Below are 20,220 nucleotides of genomic sequence, written 5' to 3'. Positions count from 1 at the left end.
GGACCATGTTCCACTATATATATATATATATATATATATATATATAGACAGAGAGAGAGAGAGAGAGAGAGAGAGAGAGAGAGAGAGGGAGAGAGAGATTAACCACATCACCAATGTAAAATGACGATGCCAAAGACTGGGTGGAGGATTAGGGGGGCATGTTTGAAAAGGACAGGAGATAAAAGATGGCTAAATACCAAAAGGCATTAAACTGGCATTGTATCATCAATAGCAAGTGCAACTCTATGCAGTCGCACGGGCTTTTCAAACTAACGCAGCAAAAAGCAAGCAGATCTTTTAAGGACAGCAAGCCCCCTCAAAGATGTAAACATCATTGTGGTATTCTGTGCTGACTCTTCACTATAATACTACAAAAAAACCAAGCGTCCCATTTCACATCAGTGTAAGTAAATGTCATTTAGGACATAATAAAGGCCAATTCCAGTCATGTTAACTATCGTAATTAAAATTGCACATTCATTACTTAAGAACTACAATTATCCACGGTCTTCGGATTTTATGAGACGGTTTCGCTGTGAAGTTGGCAGTGCGGGGCTGAAAAGATCAAAATCACGTGAGTTAAACACAGTCGAACTGAGAAGCGCTCTATCGATCAAAGTGGCTACGAAGGACAAAGAATTGTGGAAAATCGAGGTACAAAGCCCCGGCCATTGAGCTGCGCTATTTGCATGTTGAGAACCTGAAAATGAAAATGCAAAGTGGAAATGCGGTTTACTTTTTATTTTTGCAGCTTCATTGCAGTTCGGGCTGAGAATGAAATTGCAAATGGGGTTGTTTCATTTTCATTTTTGCGTGCAGACTTTATAAAGTGAAAATGCAGTCTATCTTTTGTCAATTCATTTTCAATTTTCATTTTCATTTTTGCAGAAAATACTGATGAAGGCCTATTTGTAATATTCTGAAGTTTCATTTTTTGGGAGGGTTTTGCTAACCTAGAAAAAACAGCTGTTCGAACACTTTTGACCAGACGTGCATGTTAAGCTACAGTATGTACAAAAATGTCTCCAAGTCCAGGAATAGCAGGTTTACTATGCAGAGCAAACACAGCTATTATCATCTTTTAATAAAGTCTAAAGACTTTGTGCGACTTCCTGGCATTGGATGTTATTAGGTTGGGATTTTATTCTTTGACAAAAACTTTTGAGAAAAAAAAATTATCAGAAGACACAAAAAATCAAAATAAAAAAAGTCTGGAATTCACAACATCCAGATCCTATTAATTCAACTTACTTCCATTATTTCCTGCTTCTCGTCCACAGCAAACAAGTTTGGAACTTCACCAGTATTGAGTAAACTGTCCACATCTTCCAGGAAAGCCTCATCTTTAATCTGCGTGTCAGTAATTAAGAAGACCGTCTTCTGACCCTTCACGCCTGCACCACGCACCAGATTCTGTTGGAGAAATTACAGGTAATCTGTTTCATTATATGGTTGTGCCAGCAGTTCAAAACGTTTCTATGCAGACCCCATCTCCTGCTATTAAACTGGACAGCCATAGGAGACATGTTGGATCGGTTAAACCAGTTTAACATTTGTCTGTTTCTTATAAACCACAAACTGGGTTGTTCTGAAGGTTAAACTGCATGTGGCGCAACTCTGAGCTAGAATATCGAAACTTAGGACAAGGAAAAGCCACAACAAATGAAATTTAAAATAGTGAGATGCCTCTCATGTGGGTCACATATTGTGCATGGCTGAACTATTGGCACCTTTACACACATTTAGATTACACTAAATACACTTTATCAGTCCCAAGGGGGTGTTTAGAGGTCTTTAGAAATACATATACAGTGTAAGGGATGGCTGGCAGCCCAACTCAGCTGAGACGCCCAAGAGATGGAAGGATGGGGGAAAGCTGCTTCTTTAGGGCACTGCCTCCCTCAGAATGCTAGATGGCAGCTCCCCACTTGGGTGGAAGAGCAGAAGCACTTCTGGGTTGGCCAATATAAGAGGACTTGCCGGCCTCCCAGGGATGAGCCAGAGTCGGGCGAAATGTGGACGAAGCTTGGTAGGAAGTGCAGAGGACAAAGACAGAGATAGAGCAAAGAACAATAATTGTGTGCTGTTGTGCTTGTACATACTCGTGGCTGTGGTGGGAAACGATTTGGGAAGAGCTTCCCATGATAAAAAAAAAAAAATGTTTTGTGTTTTTAAACTTGTGACCACCTGTGCCTGTCTGTGTTGGGTTTGGGGGAGCTTGAGCGCCCTCTAGTGTCCACAAGAGTCATGCGCCGATTTGTGGCTGGCCAAGTTGACGCCATTTGTACTTACGACCGAGGGCCATAAGAAAGCAATGGGGTACTAATGTTCTAGAAATTGTCAAAACCAACCGCTAGTGGCCGCACCTTTGGTTTATCACGTACTTACGGCAGGGCTGCCAGTCATGACATGACACACTCTGCAGAGAAGCAGTGAAAGGAGTGATGGTGGAGCTGCCGAGGTAGCAGTCTCTCAGTCTCTCTTCCTTCCTGTATTAATGGAAATGGCTGCAAACTAGCAATAATTAAAAATATATATATACTCAGCAAAAAAAGAAACGTCCTCTGACTTTCAACTGTTTTTACTTTCAGTAAACTTAATGTGTAAATATTTGTATGAACACTAAAAGAGTCAACACCATAAGACATAAACTAAAAATGTTTCACAACGTGTCCCTGAATGAAGGGAGGCTCAAAATCAAAAGTACCAGTCAGTCTCTGGTGTGGCCACCAGCTGCTTGAAGTACTGCAGTGCATCTCCTCCTCATGGACTGGACCTGATTTGTCAGTTCCTGCTGTGAGATGTTACCCCACTCTTCCACCAAGGCACCTGCAAGTTCCTGGACATTTCTGGGGGGGAATGGCCCTAGCCCTCACCCTGCGATCCAACAGGTCCCAGACGTGCTCAATGGGATTGAGATCTGGGCTCTTCCACTGCGAGGATGATCAGCTGTCCTTGCTGTCTCCCTTCAGCGCTGTCTTAGGAGTCTCACAGTGCGGACATGGCAATTTATTCAGCAGTCCTCATGCCTCCCTGCAGCATGCCTAATGCACGTTCACGCAGATCAGCAGGGACCCTGGGCATCTTTCACAGTCGGTAGACAAGTCTCTTTAGTGTCCTGCGTTTTTAGAACTGTGACCTTAAATGCCTACTTTCTGTAAGCTGTGAAGGTCTTAACGACCATTCCACAGGTGCATGTTAATGAATTGATTAGGGTTAATTGAACATGCATGGAAAACATTGTTTAAACCTTTTACAATGAAGATCTGTCAAGTTATTTGGATTTTTAAAACATTATTTTTGAAATACGCAGTCCTGAAAAAGGGACGTTTCTTTTTTTGCTGAGTATATATATTGCTGTTACAGGGTTACAACCTTTGGGGCACTGATGTGTGGCTGGCAAATCTTTTTTTATGTCTGATATGTGCACTTTTTTCTTGTATCAAGGAGACGGAAAGGCCTTATAAACAGTAATAAATCTTTTGTTAATTATTATTACTATTTCACAGGGTCTCATATATTTTCTGACTCTTGGAGGGTCCTTTAAGGTGCTGCTGCACGTGGCTAATTCTTACGCATTTTGCCCACACTGCCTACCCTTACATGGACAAGTCATGTGGCCATCGAGACCAGAGGATCATTTTTGTGTTGCTCCACACCGGCAGTTAAAGTATGTGAACCGGTGACCCACACCAGACCCACAGAGCCTCGACAGAAGTGACCTGTACACTTTGTGACCGACATACAGCCAGCTGGCCAGTCTGAAATGGAGCTGTAAGTCGGCGCTTGACTGTTGTGATATATGGCCGGCCGTTCATCCCGGCCAATACCCCCAGGCCCCAGATGGAGACCTCCCTGCAGCATGGAGGTGCCCCGAAGGCCAGCAGGGAATCCTGGACAATGGAGTTTTTATCCACAGCCCTGCTGGATACCATGGGGGCCGCTAGAGGACGCTGCAGGGAGGAATAAGGAGTATTTTCCCTACAACCCGGAAATGCATCCTAGTCACGTGGAGAGAGGAAATGACGTGCTTCCGGGTTGAAGAAAAGGAGTTTTTATCTGACCCGGAAGTGTTCCTAGTCACATGGACAGAAAGAGCAAAACACTTCGGGTCAAGGACTATAAAGGATTGTGGGAAACCCAGAGGGTTGAGCTGAGCTGGGTGGCAGGGTGGCAGGGTGGCAACGCATCTGGTAGTACAGGATTGGACTTTTACCTCGTGGCTGGCGTCTAGTCTGAGGGTTTAAAGGGACGACAGTGCCCCCTATCTGTCACACTGTATATAAGAATTTAGAAATTCAGTACCATACTGGTAGGCATCCAGTCCCTATCTGGGTTCACAGAATGGAATAAGAATAGGTAAACACTAAATAAGTCTTAGCAGACTGTACCTTCAAGTCCTCTTTCCACTCATTCATCCCATAACTCTTGGAAATTTCCGGCTGGACGATGCTCATCTTGGCCATCGCAGTGGCTAAACGGGTGAGAGACTGTCGTCCGCTGCCCCCCACTCCCACCAGAAGGGCGTTGCCACCAGGCTGCTTAAGAATACGACTGATTCTGGACAGGTGCTCCAGGACGTACCTAAAGACAGACAAAGGCCTCTGTTAATGTCCACGCAGCACTGCGCTCTGCTGATCATTACACCGGAGCTTATGGGCTGCATACATAGTTCAAGTTCTAAAGTGAGATATTCATCAGCTGAAGATTATTTAATCAAATATACGGATTAGGCAAGCATTAAAAAAAACTGAAGGAGTGAATATGATGATTTGTTTTGAAGGAAAAGATCACCCAAACATGATAACCTTGAAAAATATTTACAGGCAAACATAACAAATACTTTACAGTCTGTTATTTTTACTCCTGACAATATTATAATCGAAGTGTTTGGTGTTTGAAAGTAGAACATCGCACAGCACATTCAAACTGAGATCATTTAGCAATAAAAATGCAACACCAAGCTACAAAAGTCGATATGAATAATAGACGGGGTGCTATTTAAGTTAATTTTCCACAGTTTTATGAAGTGAAATTAAACTTTCAGTTGGAGCCAGGCACAGTTTGAACCCTTACTGGTGTCCCACCATTAGTAACATCACAATCTACAGCTTATCGGGGCGGAGTGGTGACTCTGTGGCAGTTCAAATCCCCTTACTGCCAGAAGGGATCCTACTCTGTTGGGCCCTTAACCTGAAAAATTGCTCCAGGAGCACCGCACAATGGCTGACCCTGCACTCTGACCCCCAATGGTCATGTGAGCAGACAGTTTCCTTTTGTGGATTAACAAAGTATAGGAACAAAGCAAGTTAGCATGGGATGGAGCTGCAACTTCTCCCTGGGTCTGGGATTCATAGGAGTAGAGGAATTCTTGATTTCAACCATACTGCCATTTTTTCAGTGGAAGTTGTATTGGTGAACCAAGAAACATCTGATGCTTTTTACCTTTAAGCTGATTTTAAAATCACTGGCTGATTGCTATTAACTCGAACATCTTTGTACAACATAAATGCTTCTGAATGATTTGGATTGTACTGCACTGTGAGGAGATGTTGTTCTCATCATACAAAAGTACACCATTACAACTTCCTTCACCAAAAGAGACCAATACAGTATAATGAATGCCATAAATTAATTTAAATTGCACAATGGGGCATTTGTAAAGACCCCAATGGCTTTTAAAAGGTTATTGTGAGATATTGTGATGTGACAGTACTCAGATGTGGCACTTGGTGCCACGGCCCACCTGCCAAGTTGTTTTGCCCGCCTATGGTAAAGTCATCCCTGATGGAGGATTGCAGGAATCATGGGAAAGAGGGGTCCTTTCATCGGATTGGCTGGCCCAGCACTGTTTTCAGCCATGGAATGGCCAAATGGGGGAGGCAGCTTGATGGATGAGGTCTCCAGGACTCTAAAAATAATCTTATTATGTGATATCATCTACTGTTAAATTTCTGCTCCGTACTTCTAAAATTTGTATTTTTATACTGTATTGAGGATTTGTTCTGTTCTGTGTATTGTACTGTATTGTATTGACCCCATTCTTTTAACTCCCACTGCACGCCCAACCTACCTGGAAAGGGGTCTCTCTTTGAACTGCCTTTCCCAAGGTTTCTTCCATTTTTTGGGTGAGTTTTTCCTTGTCTTCTTAGAGAGTCAAGGCTGGGGGGCTGTCAAGAGGCAGGGCCTGTTAAAGCCCATTGCGGGACTTCCTGTGTGATTTTGGGCTATACAAAAATAAACTGTATTGTATTGTATTGTATAGTTTGAGTTGGCTCCACACTCCCTGGCACCACTTTAATGTAACCAGGATGAGCCGGGCAAATGATGACACATAGTACCATTACGATGGTGGTGCAAAGGGTTCCAGTGCTTTTAATTTTGAATGAAACAAAAATCATGGGTTCAAACACTCAAAAGTGCAAAAGTGCAGTGTGCAGAGTCCTTCAATAAATAAATATTCCATAAAATGACAGTGCTGGTGGTGGTTAAAAAGTCAATAAACACAACATAATCCACTAAAACGGGTTCAAATCATAGCAGGAAACTGTCCTATGAAAACTCACGAGCTTTGGCACTTCATCTAAAATCTGACCCTCCCTTCTGGCTGTAGGATCCCATCCAGGGTCTCCTTGTCAGGCACTGCCAGCCTTTCAAGTCCAGGTGCCGCCTGCTGTCCCTCCAAGTCTCGCGCTATCACTTCTCGGCCTGACGTGGCAGCCCTCCTGAGCAGTGAGGTCGCTCCAGCCGCCCGAAGACCTTCACCCGGAGTGACCCTCTTGAGCCCCTTTGAGTATATTGGCCATACTCTCCTACTCGGCTGCCTGCCTCCAATCTACCACGCACTAGCTGGCCAAACTCTGTCATCCTTCCTTTCACTTTAACCTCCGTCTCTCTTTAGACTTTTTCATTGTTTCTTCTTCTTTCCTCTTCACTCCCGCAGACTCCCTTATTAAAATCCCTTTTGGGCTCAGCTGCTGCAGTCACCTACTCCGAGGTGTGAATGGAGACATTTGACTGATCTGCTCACATTTGCACATGAAGGTGCGATCAGCCAAGCATCCTAATCAACCTCTGAGTGTCGCGCGGACATCCCTCCGTGCACCTACAACTCTCTGGAGCCATCTGCGTGCTCTCGGACATTCATTTATTTATTTAAAAGCGCACGTCTCCACAGACCTCTCCCATCACAGATATCAATATATTAATACCAAAAACCGACCAAGTAACCGGAACGAAAGGTATTTGTTTATCAAGGTAAGAAAATAAAACTTGCGTATGAACTCCGGTTACCTTTCTTAATCACCGGCACTCCAATTTTCCCTCTTAGACTTAGAGGAGACATTTCATACCTAAATATGACGAGATTCATCCTTGCTTTGTGCGTCTGGTTGTACTCTTCTAAGCACTGCTCCACAATATGGTTGAACTGCTCAACGGAGGGCACTTCCATGTAAAGCCTCTCATCCCCTTCCAGATCAGGATTCAAATAGTCTCCAAATAGCAAACTTCGCATATTTTCTTCACAAAGCTGTTGAGGATTTACACAAGAAAAAATCATTTTTAGTCAGTGAAATTTTGCTGTTTCCATCCATCCATTTTCTAACCCGCTGAATCCGAATACAGGGTTACGGGGGTCTGCTGGAGCCAATCCCAGCCAACCCAGGGCACAAGGCAGGAACCAATCCCGGGCAGGGTGCCAACCCACCGCAGAATTTTGCTATTTGTTGCTTAAAAATTTAAATATATCCACCCATCCTTCCATTCATTTTCCACCACTTATCCGAGGCTGGGGTCTTAGAGAGACAGCAATAATTGAGCGACGCGTCTCACATTTCAGGGTGCACATCCCAGCAGGGGTGGACTGGCCATTAGGGCAATGCCCGGTGGGCCGTGGACTCTGGTCTGGTCATAGGCCGGCCACTTCATGAAATAAATTTTATGTACTGGTTACTGTTTGACATTAAAATGAATATTCGAAACTACTAAACATTATCTGTGCAGTACTGCGATTTCTACCGTATTACGTCATCAAGTTGTTTTAGTCGTCAGTACACAACGTTGCTGCGAAAAATTTGGTCAGAACTGCCTTTTGCTGATTTCTGCTTTGATACCGCTACATTTTGATCAGTATATACATTATTGCAATTTATTTTATCTCATATCTAGTATTTAAATTCTTTGGTACTAATAATTAGTTTAGATTATGTATTATGCATTTTATTGTTCTCTGGTTGTCAGAGTGAGCAATAATTAGTGGTTTTCAGCTGCGATTATTAGTATGATGAAATAAAAGTTATAAAGCACAGGATAGGAATTTTTCATCTTAGGACGGAACATTTCTAGTTTATCGTTAAGTTAATGGAACATTTCAAGCATGTGAGGTTTTGATTATAACCTCGGTTAGCATTTTTTCCATTGTAAATGAGCAGCTACTAGGGTGCTGGCACTTGGACATGACATTGACTTGTACTCTAATAACGTGTAAGCCATGTTACTACATTTTTATTTTTCACTAATTTTTATTTCTAAGCATGTCGTCAAATTTTAAGTTGTGTCTAAACAACAGTGTACAGGTCAAGTTTGGCCACAATTTAGATATCATAGGCTCATAGCAAGTGTGAGCCGCGTACTCATCACAGATTTTAAGAAAATTACAATGAATAATGGGGGCTGAGTGGGTTCACCTCAACACCTCACTTGTTGAAGGATACCCGGGCTGGTTTTGAGACCCAGTCTGCTCCTGCATCCCAGCATGTATGACAGCATGTATTATGGGATGTAAGCCGAAAAGAAAGATACATGTGTGTTTGTTATTTTCTTTGTCACACACATGCGCATGGAAGGCAGGATAAGGGCTTAACAGAGGGCAGAAAACGACAGCAGGGATTGGCAAAGTTTACTAACCCTTTCTTCTCCCTCTTCTGCAGATCACCAGAAGAGAAACCGGCATAAAGTTCCTCCAGCTCCTGCATTACCTTCCTAGCCACGCCTCCTACCCACTTCATTTCCTGTTTGATCCCTCAGATCCGCCTCTTCCTCCCCTGTCACTCTAAAAGCCCAGTACCTTCCCTTCTTAAGCCGCTTTTCCACTCCATAGTACGGCACGACACGGTTCAGTACAGCTCACCTTGGTTCGGCTCAGTTCAGCTCGGTTTGCGTTTCGACTGCAGTTTAGTACCGCTTTAGAGTGGGCGGGATTATTCACGTGTCGTTATAGTTGCGCCGCCTCTACTGCAGTGACACCGTGGAACTTTTACAACAACACGCAGACAACGACAACACTTTAGCTCGGTGACGCGCAAGGTTAAGCATCTTTAAAAAGCACATCACTAGCTAACTTTTATCACTGTTGCAAAGCATAAAATGAACTTAACTGCCAGTGTAACATTAAAATGCCGATTCTGTATATTACAGATCTTCCACATTTTGCAAAAAAGTCGCCGCAACAGACCATCTGTTTGGACATTTAACCGTGCTTCAGAGTGGTGGGATGTGATTGTTCCCGGTTTTACAAACACTCAGTGGCTGGAGAACTTTCGAAACTTCCGCGTGTCTGTACCTTTAAAGAAAAGAATAGCCAGTGACGCAGTAATGACGATTTTCTCCGGCCAATCAGTGACCAGCAGAGTTTACGTCACATTTTGGTAACGGTTCGCACGCTTGGAACCTCGGCTGAGGTGGTACTAAAAAAAGGACCAGGTACAAGGTACTGTTCCCAGTGGAAAGCCCCGCAAAAGTGAGCTGAACTGAACCGTGTCGTGCCGTACTATGCAGTGGAAAAGCGGCTTTAGTGAGTCCCTGGACACGGAGCCAGATAATGTTCTGGAGCCATTGATCGTTTTTGTTGCGTTGTGCACAAAATCAGGGGTGGATACCCAAATCTTTTTCTGTCCTCTCTTGTATTTTTACACCATGCAATTATCTCCTTAATTATCTGTAATAATTGCAATAGCTAAGAGTTTCTAATATACCGAATCAGTCATGAAGTGTGTATTGATGACCAGAGGAGAGTCCATTTGTGTCTGACTTGGATTACATGTTGTTATGCAGCGTCACACATGTGCGATTGGGCGGCAGTTTATGGGTTCAAATGCATGTTCCCGCCGGACCAGGGGTTGGCACTGCCCTCTAATTCTTTATCTTCTCTTCCTGCAGAACAACCGACGAACCCTCAAATTAACAATCACGTCTGGTCCTCAGAAGACAACCACAACATTGCTTCTGGTTCTGGTCCTCAAGATCCTGCCTCCTGCTGATGTCACTTCCAGTTCCAGAATGCTGCTTTCCATGACATCATTTCCTTTCTGCTGACATATATATATATATATATGAAAAAATAAATATATATATATATATATGAGACAGTCATTTTTGTTGTTTTCAGTTCTCATTTGGACTCAAGTCTGTAAAGAAATCATTTCGTTGCCTACCTACCCTACAGTATATGGCGTGGATCCCAAAACCTTTGACGTTGTTCTTGTGTTTTATTACAGCAGTTGAGACGTAAAGTTGCTTAAAGCATACTGTTGAGTTGTTTGTGTGTTGGGAATGTGCCTTAGTGTTATTTAAATGCAGCACTAACCTTTCAATTATAGTTTATGTTGTTATATCAATGTGCTTTACTGTAAGTTTGTTGATACTTTGATTGATCATATGGCCATATCCCCTACCCTATTCCTAACCCTAACCCTAACCCTGATAAGCTGGTACCTCATTTGAGTAATACTGACATATATATAAATGCTATATAAATAAATGTATAATTATTATTATCATTAAAATGAAAAGAAAATCTGGCAACAAGAATGGCCAGCTTACTGGTGTGGACCCTTGCTTCAGATGCTCAAAGACAGAATCGAAGTTTTCCTTGAAGTGCTCCTTCACCATGTCCTTCATGAGCTGATAGAGCCAGGCCCTGTCCGTGTCATCGATAAGGCGGTCATAAAATACCCGCAGCACTTCGTGAACAAACAGCCGGATCATGACACGCTTGTTCTCTACGGACTCCTTCTTTATGAGCAAGCAGCCCTGGATGACGCGGGAAAAGTCTCGTAGATTAAAGGTGTAATGGGATTTGGCAGGAGTGGGCAGCAAATTCTGCATCGCCTTTTTGTACACCTAAAATGAAACAAAACATTTTTTTTTAAATTCAACAAAATCCTGAAATGCTACTCTATGTCAAAACTAAACTGGACACTTATAAAGAGCTTCTTAGCTGCATTGTCGACATCACATCTTAATAAATACACTGGGGACACTGGTGCAACTTAAAATAAGGCCTGGCTAAAACAAATATGCTTTCTGTGACTCCTAGTTCACCCCATTAAAAGAACCAAGCTGTTTACAGCCTGCAGTTTTATTAACAACAATGGGCCTTCTTCAGAGAATTAAAATGATGAAATGAAACAGAAGGCTAGCCCCCTTACCTCTGAAGGGGATAAATATGTCTACTATCTCTCAGTCAAAAGTCTTACATATCTAGTGGAGGAGAGGACTAATGATTTCACAGATTCATATTCAAAACATTAGTCAGCAAATACAACACCACTAATTGAAGGTGTCCACTGATCACCTCTAGTGGGATTCTTCTCTCAGCCTGCCCCACCAGTGCTTTGTGCTTTTGTACTGAAAGTGGTTTAAAAATGTAAATTTGATCTTGTGAATTTAGACTGATGAATAGAGGACAGAAAAATAAAAAGTATGCAAAAAATGATTTCAAAATAACAGAAGAAACAAGCAAAAGCAGGGTTTGAAAAAGACACAAAAAAAAGAATTTAGTAGAAAAGACAGAGCAGCCAAACCAGAAGAAACAGAGGCTGATGTAAAAACACAGTGAAGCTTTGAAAAGCAAAGTTCATTAACAAAAGTAAATAGATAAGAAAGGTACTATAGGATAGATAGATAGATAGATAGATAGATAGATAGATAGATAGATAGAAATGAACTATGTAATAGATAGATAGATAGATAGATAGATAGATAGATAGATAGATAGATAGATAGATAGATAGATAGATAGATAGATAGATAGATAGATAGATAGATATCTCCAGGCGGAAATCTGAGTTTTTACTGAAGCTCTATAAATAAATAAACACATAAATAGATAAATAAATGTATACACACATAATATGGTCTGAGCACACAAAACAATGACTAAAATGGAAGAAAAATTTTAAAAGAAAGAAAGCTTCTCACTTGGCAGTCCCAGTCACTGTGAGGTGCCATACTGGTGTATTGCTGTTGGTATAAAGGAGCTCCCCCCATACTGTTTCTTGACGCACTTTTGCTGAATGATTCATCGACTGAGACTCCCCAGTGTTGATGTCTCACAGAGAGGATGTGCAGCGTTGTTCATAATGACACTCAGTTTTGTTTTCATTCTCTCCTTTCCTACGACCTTTAGGGGGTCCAGAGTGGGTCCCAAAACTGAGCCTACCCTTTTAATTAGCTTGTTAATTTGGTGGTCCTCACTTGACGTGATGCCACCAGCCCAGCACACCACACATGCCATCACAGGGTTGCAGAAGATGTGAAGGATGTCACTTTCCATATTAAAGGAAGAAGAGCCTGCTCTGCCCTTTTTATACCATTCCTCTGTGTTCCGAGAGCAGTCCAAACTGTCATTGATGTGGACCCTCCCCAAGTTCTTGAACCAGTGGACCAACTCTACACCTTGAATTGCATCAGGAGACATCACTGGGGGACCATCCTGCCTGCAGCAGTATACCTTTAAAATGTGTCACTGAGACTGCCTGCTTATCTTTAGCCAAGTCAGAGCTTCTTAGTTCTTCCTTTTAGTAGTTTTGGTTTATATTTAGGGGGGGGGTGACTGTTGTTGCCATTATTTGTTGTAATATTTCTGGAGCTTTTATAAAACGCTAGGTTTCCCTCTTGGGATGAATAAAGTGCCATCTATCTCTCTATCATCCAAAGAAAACCTTAAAAAATATGAACTGAACTAAAAAAAGGATGAACGAGTGCAAGACGCCTTTTTAAATACAGAAAATGTGCAGTCACGTGTAAGCTGTGACAGTCAGGTTCAAGGTGGCACCGTACTGTCCTGTGCTAGTCATGGAGTTACAGTACTTGTTAAGTCTGGTAGAGCCAAAGGATTTACCATCATAAGGTGCTGCATGTGATCACCTACTGGAAGTATTAACTTTTTTTAGCCTTCACCTTTAAAGTTACTGGCAGGTCTTTTACAGACGTTTAGATTTAACTAGAAAGACATAACAGAATTAAAATTGGATAGTACAGGAAAATCAATAAACCATCATGTAAGTTTGAAGGGATAAAGCAGCAGTCAAAGTTGAGATATTAATCAGATGAAGAATGAGCACCAACACCTTGAATCATCACCTTCAAGTCCAAGTGAAGTCACCCAGTTGGAAAGAGGAATCCACAGATGAAAAGGCCATCAATGGACTGCAGAGCATAATGCAAAAATGACTGCATGACATGATTTTTTCATCATCATTTGATAATAAAATAATGTAAATCAAAATTTTTTAAACAATTGTAGCAAAGTTTTGGACGGATAAACAACAAAAAACTTACATCCATTGTAGCCGTGACTATCTGATTCCCAATATTAAAGTAATCAGGTGGAAATTCATAGTTCCTCAAGTAAAACCCCATAATGTTCGAGAAGATTCGGGTCATGGTTTCATCACTAAATGCATTAATACTGCAGATGATAAAGTGCCGGAGAAATCTGGACGTCACCGCGTTTCTGCCTCCTCCTGGTGGACCCATGGCAGAAAGAAGCTGCAAGTCGACTAGCGAGATCTTGTTGGTGTCCTTCAGGTCATACCTACAGTATTCAAGGGGAAAATTAGAAAACGAGTTGGAGACAGAAATTCTCAGGGAGAAAGTGAAGACCTAGACAGAGTGGCAAACAGAAATAAAATACATTTTTCTGTAGATATTGTGAAGGAACACAAGATGAATATGTGACTGCTGTACAGCTTATTCATTCTCAGGCAAAGTTACAGCAGACATTCATTTTATGATGAAACTGAAAAGAATCTGTTTGAATAAATTAAACAGAAAAATAATTGATGGAAAATAACGTAAATGATTCTATTTTTTTTTTTTTTTTGCCAGACAAATTTTTAAATGTCAATGTGAAAAATTCCTTTGTTTTCTATAACTGCTTGTCCCGATACGCATCACGTGTCATGCATGCATGTCTGGGAACCATCTTCATGCCTCTGACGAGGTAAGCAATACCACTCAAAAACAAGAGGGGGCGCGGACTCTAACCTTATCTTCCTCCTCTGCAGCCAAAGAAAAGCACCCAGGAGGAATGACTGACCCCGCCCCACCACCTGAGAAACCCCGCCCCCACCCAGTCTCTAGACTACAAAGCCGGTTCGTTCCCAGAATGTGGCATCAGATGTAAAACTGACTTTCCCAGAGGACAGAGCTCCAACTGTGAACTGCTGCCAGAGAAATTGGCGACATTGGTGAGCCATTTGCAGCTGTCTTTTGAGTTATTATTATGCAGGGCTACTAGGCTACCAAGCTCCTTCAGGTATCTCCATCCCTCAGAACATTAGAGTGTTAAACCTTCTAAGCAGTGATCAATTTGAAGCTCTGTGCTGTGGTAACCTCTATTAGTGAGCCACAAACCATAAGCATCTGGTTCAGACACGTGCTCCTTGCAGTTTGAGCTAAATGGAGAGCTCCTTCAGTCAGTCGCACAGAGGCTATCTCGGACCACTGTAAGCGGCATGCTTCTCAGTGACATCATCTGATCTCTCTCTATGTCAGACCCTACTTTTGCTGCACTGTGTCACCATCTAGACTCACATCATGGAGCATCTCAATTTCAAGCTCTGCGTCGTGGTAGCCTCTGGTTCAGACACAAGCTCCTTGCAGTTTAAGCTAAATGAAGAATTCCTTCAGTCAGCCGCACAGAGGCCATCTCTGGACACCGTGAGCTGCCAGTGGCGAGTTGTGACCCTGTAGCATGCACACCCAACCAAAATACAGTGGCTGGGATGGGAATTTAAGTTATTTCTTTGGAGTCATGGATATGCACTGTGCAACTATACCAGTCTAATACTGTGTATACACTGTAAAATTAAATCAAATATATATCATACAAGAAGACAAATGCACTTACCAGTGTCCATGATCAAAGAACTGCCTGAGCAGCTCAATCGGAGGCTGGGCACCGTAAGTCTCCAAGGCTGGCATGCTCATGTCATCCACGAAGACGATGCACTTCTTCCCCATTGGGGGTCCAAATACACCTTTGCGTCTCTTATCCAGCCTGGATATGACAATATTCTGAGGGGACAAAGCAGAATGGAGTTTTAACAATGGTACTGCAAACGTCATATATTGAATTTTAAACTTATAGGACTTTGCTAAACTGGACTTTCTGGTTCTAATGTACACTGAGTGGCTGCATGTGGACCTCCTTGATAAGCACGGAGCACAAAACTGACCATAAATACCACCAGTGACCGAACAAATGTTATTTTTGTTACATACTGTGCCTCATGTAGGGCACACCCTATTAAGTAACTGAAAAAGCAACATTTTGTAACTTTAGTAATAAGTCACTAACATCACATCAATGCTTAACAGATTTTAAGTTTATGTATACAAAAATAGTTATGTCACTAAATGACAAATACACTATTGATTAGAAGTTTTAGAACATCTGAGTTTTTACGGTTTTTATGGAAATGCATGCAGTTTAATGTCTTAATGTTTCATGAAATCAATCAAAGTATAGAACAAATAAACAATGGCAAATAAAAACATAAGTCAAGGAATCATTAAGTGTACAAAATGTTATTCAAATCTTTGATTCATCAAAGTAGATGCCTTTTGCTGATATAACATCCAAACTGTGGCCAAACTCTGTGCCAGTCACCAACTCTGCCTCCAGCACAAGAACCCCAGACCATCACAGTTCCTCCTCCATATTTCACAGTTGGTGTCACACACTGAGGAACCATCCTGTCACCAACTTGACGGCATACAAACACCCTGTGTGACGAACCGAGGATTTCAAATTTGGATTCATCGCTCCATAAGACTTTCTTCCATTCTCCAGTATTCCACAGCTGCTATTTCCAGGCCCTATTTATTTGTCCTTTAAGAAATGACTTTCTTATTGCCACTCGTCCTGTCGCACCTGCAGCACAAAGTCTCCTCTTAACGGCAGAAAGTGACGCTTACTTTTGTCGACCTGCACTGTTAAGCTGTGTTTAAAGCTGTTGTGCTGTGAGGTGCCCATCATGTGAGCTGGTGAATCTCAAAAAGTCGTCTTCCGATTGGCTTGTGACTTTGGCTCTGCCAGATCTCCTCCTATCAGAGTTTCTTCCAGTTTCCAGTTGCCTTTGGATTGTGTAGGACACCACTGGACTCACTGACACTTTGATTTTTGTTTTCTCTCATTCAAAGGCCTACACATCTAAGGGTGTTAATGCTCTGTCTCATTTTGTTTGGCAACTGCTGTTTTCTTGCCATTGCCACTGAAGCTTTGTCCAAGTAGCACTTTACAGGGTGTAGTAACACAGTCTGTTCTGACTCTGCTGTAAGACACACAGAGGGGTTTTAAGTAATCAACACAAGCTGGGACACCTGTGAAAATTGTTTGCTTCAACTTGCAAGGCTTCATTTACTTGAATTGCTGCAGAACATCTGTAGGTTGTAACCTATTTGTTGTTCCCTGAAGAAGGCCCATTTGTAATATTCTGACATTTCCTTTTATCTCAATTTTTGCTAACCTAAACTTTAAAGTTATACCTTTGACGGTTTACTGCTTACCTTTTCACCATTTTAGATCATTCATTGTATTTCAGCTGATTAAATTTGAAGAAAAACTGGAAACACAGTAGAACGTCAGTTCACGAACGTCTCGGAACACGTACAAATCGGTTTACGACCAAAAAGTTTGCCAAACTTTTGCATCTGTTCACGACCACACACTCGCTATACGAACAAGCCAGTTTCCTTTTCGGTTTGTGCGCGCCGATGATTTCTGTACGTGTTCAGTCTCTCCCTGTGCAGCGAGCGAGAGAGACACACACAGACATGTGTGCGAGAGAGAGACACACAGACACGCGCGGGAGAGAGAGACACACAGACACACGCGCGCACAAGAGAGAGACACACAGACACACGCGCGTATGAGAGAGACACACAGACACACACGCGCACAAGAGAAACACACATACATACACACACACGCACGAGAGAGAGAGAGAGACAAGCGCGAGAGAGACACACAGACACACACACACGCGAGAGAGAGAGAGACGGCTGGACGCATAAGGCCAAGAAGGCAGTTAAAGAATGCACCGGGCTTGCTTTGAAAGAGACAGATACAAGCATTGTTTAAACCTCGTTGTATTTAATGAAGACTTTTTTCTATTGGATTTTAACCTCCACTTCACTTCTGTTTACAGCGATCGGTTCATAGCGTGCATTGTTGCAATGTTACTTTTTTTGGTGGTTTATTAAATTACTATTTTTTCAAATGTTCATTTTAAATGTTCAAAAATGATATAAAATTATAAAATTTATACATTTATAAAATAATGAAATTATTATGAAACTAGGAGGCCTTGCCCCCTGCTCACTTCGCTTGCCAACCCGTGCGGGTGTTACCTGCTAGCCTCTTTGCGGTTCTGCCGCTTGCGTATGGTGATGCGGATGTACAATTTAAACAGATTTTTATTTCCATGGGAATTGTTACATATGCATCAACACAACGTATAACTGCCCGTGATTGAATTTCGTTTCTTTCTCTCTATTAAATTAAACGACTTTTTCAAATGTTTGGCTCTGAGATTTGTTAATTGTCTTTGCAAAAGCTATTCTAACGGGCAACTGTTAACGTTTTAATATGAATGGCATATCAAAATCTCCTTTGTTGTCGCATTCACATGAATGAGAGGTGAGAGGACCGTGGTCTTGTTTGAAAATGTTTGAGAGGAGGAGTGTGACTTGAAAAAATCCCAAGACAAAAATAAAAGTCTTCTCACGGGACTTGAAAAAAATCTCTCTTCCAAAAAGTCTTGTCGTGTCAAAGGATTTTTTAATATAATAGAGCGATTATAATAATAATTATATTATTAATTAATATTATTTATTATGATTGTTATTAATTATTCATTAAATTATTATTATTATATGTCATAATAATTATACAATTATAAAAAAATGTAATTTTGATTATGAAGAAATTCAAACTGAGCATGAACAGATGATCCCAGCCTATATTATTTTATTAAAATGATTTTGCAGAAGTAACACCCAAAGTGTTGAGGAAGGGTGTGGTGGTGAGAAGGGTGACCATGTCAAGCCTTTAGAAGAAGCAGAATTACCTGAATTTGGTTGGCACTGGTGCGAGCAGAGAAGTTAATGAAGAAGGGCAGGTACTTGTCTTTGTCCAGATTATTCATCAGCTTGTCTTTCACATAGACGGACTTACCAGTGCCAGTGGGACCAACAAATAAAAGAGGGCTGCAAAGAAAAAAAGCACATGCGAAAAGATGAAATGAGACAGGCATGTCTGAGCGTTTAGTGCGTTTAGTATGATCTGCACTAAAATAAGAAAGTGAAATGGCTGTCAGTGTCCCCTTTAATCTGTGACAAGATGCAAAATCGCCATGAAACAAGAAAGATTTTGAAGTTGGAAAATTAAAACATGTCTCTTACTTTCCATATTGAATGCAAAGATCCATCAAATAGGTGTAGCGGATTGTGTCCATGGTGGGGACGATTATATCCTGGACCTTAGTATTCTTATCACCCAGAGTTATGTTCTTAATGGATTCATTCCAGTGTAGCCAGCGTCCCCTACCTCTGAACTAAAAAAGAGATATTCTTGATACATTAAGTGCATTTGGTACATCTGGTTAAAACTAAACATATATTGTGCTTAGAGGGCTAATTTTTAACATGTGTCCTAATTTTTTTCTTTCAGCTGCTCCCGTTGGGGGTTACCACTGCGGATCATCTTCTTCCATATCTTCCTGTCCTCGTCATCTTGTTCTGTCACACCCATCACCGTCATGTCCTCTCTCACCACATCCATAAACCTTCTCTTAGGCCTTCCTCTTCTCCTCTTGCCTACCAGCTCTATTCTTAGTACCCTTCTCCCAATATACCCCTCATCTCTCCTCTGCACATGTCCAAACCAACACAATCTCGCCTCTCTGACTTTGTCTCCCAACCGTCCAACTTGAGCTGACCCTCTAATGTCCTCATTTCTAATCCTGTCCATCCTCGTCACACCCAATGCAAATCTTAACATCGTTAACCCTGCCACCTCCAGCTCTGTCCCAATAATGATCACAAGTATCAGTCAGGGATTTTTTAACCTGCTTAGTCCTGAACAGGGTAGTGGAGGGTGCCGGAGTCTATCCCAGCTAGCATAGGATGTAAGGCAGGAACAAACCCAGGACAGGCTGCTTGTTAACACACTCACACACACCCTAAGCACACACACGGGCCAATTTAGTGCCGTCAATACCAGGTAACCTGGACTTTGGACTGTAGGAGGAAACCAGAGCACCTGAAATAAACCCACGCAGACACGGGAAGAACATGCAAAGTCCACACAGTGAGGTCCCAGGACACAAACCCTGGACCCCTATACCACTGTACCACCGTGCTACCCTGATTACAAATATATACAATCACAATAAAGAGGAAGAATTATAGCATATTAACATAATGTATATTTTATAAAATAATATACTTCACATTTAATTTATAAAAATATACAGTAAATACTTTTTGCTCACATCCAAGAAGAGCGACAGTGGGCAGTATTTGTAGACTGTCTTTTAAATCATTATATATTTAAACTTAGAGGACTAAAATGCTGCCTAAAGGTCGACCACAAACTTCGGCATGGCATCATCAGTACCCTTCGGCCCCCCGGCCCCAAACTCACCTGGAGTGAGTCAACGCCAATTTCTTTTAAAAGTGCAGCAGCACTCCTTACCTCATAGCTGTAGTCATAGACCAGCCCTTTCTCCTCAAATGGACATTCCCATCTACCGACAGGGGCAGGGAGAGGCGATTCTTCGTTTTTTCCAGCAACAAGGTCCCTCAAAAAGGCATCAAACTTTATTCTGCTGTCGGTGTCACAGCTCCCTCCAATGGACCAAACTAATGAGAATGCAAAAGCTGACTAAAGGAGAAAGAGAAGAGAGGGGGGGGGCTGTAAGATTCCGG

The 20,220-nt window shown here is 41.9% G+C and overlaps 1 protein-coding gene across 1 annotated transcript in view; it reads right to left on the bottom strand.

Annotated features, from left to right (window-relative positions):
• The window catches only part of dnah12 (dynein, axonemal, heavy chain 12), a 192,529-nt gene that overhangs the window by 78,147 nt on the left and 94,162 nt on the right, over nt 1-20,220 (bottom strand). The window contains exons 37-45 of the mRNA XM_039771336.1: nt 19,988-20,176; nt 18,694-18,845; nt 18,360-18,498; nt 15,137-15,303; nt 13,564-13,819; nt 10,822-11,121; nt 7,353-7,531; nt 4,392-4,584; nt 1,252-1,413 (exon numbers count right to left, since the gene is read on the bottom strand). Coding sequence (XP_039627270.1) covers nt 1,252-1,413; nt 4,392-4,584; nt 7,353-7,531; nt 10,822-11,121; nt 13,564-13,819; nt 15,137-15,303; nt 18,360-18,498; nt 18,694-18,845; nt 19,988-20,176 — 1,737 coding nt within the window. The remainder of the gene's footprint in view (nt 1-1,251; nt 1,414-4,391; nt 4,585-7,352; nt 7,532-10,821; nt 11,122-13,563; nt 13,820-15,136; nt 15,304-18,359; nt 18,499-18,693; nt 18,846-19,987; nt 20,177-20,220) is intronic.

Source organism: Polypterus senegalus, chromosome 12 (genome assembly GCF_016835505.1).
Source record: "Polypterus senegalus isolate Bchr_013 chromosome 12, ASM1683550v1, whole genome shotgun sequence".
Lineage (NCBI taxonomy): Eukaryota > Metazoa > Chordata > Cladistia > Polypteriformes > Polypteridae > Polypterus > Polypterus senegalus.
The sequence above is the reverse complement of the archived record's forward strand: the minus strand, read 5'-3'. Positions and strand labels throughout refer to the sequence as shown.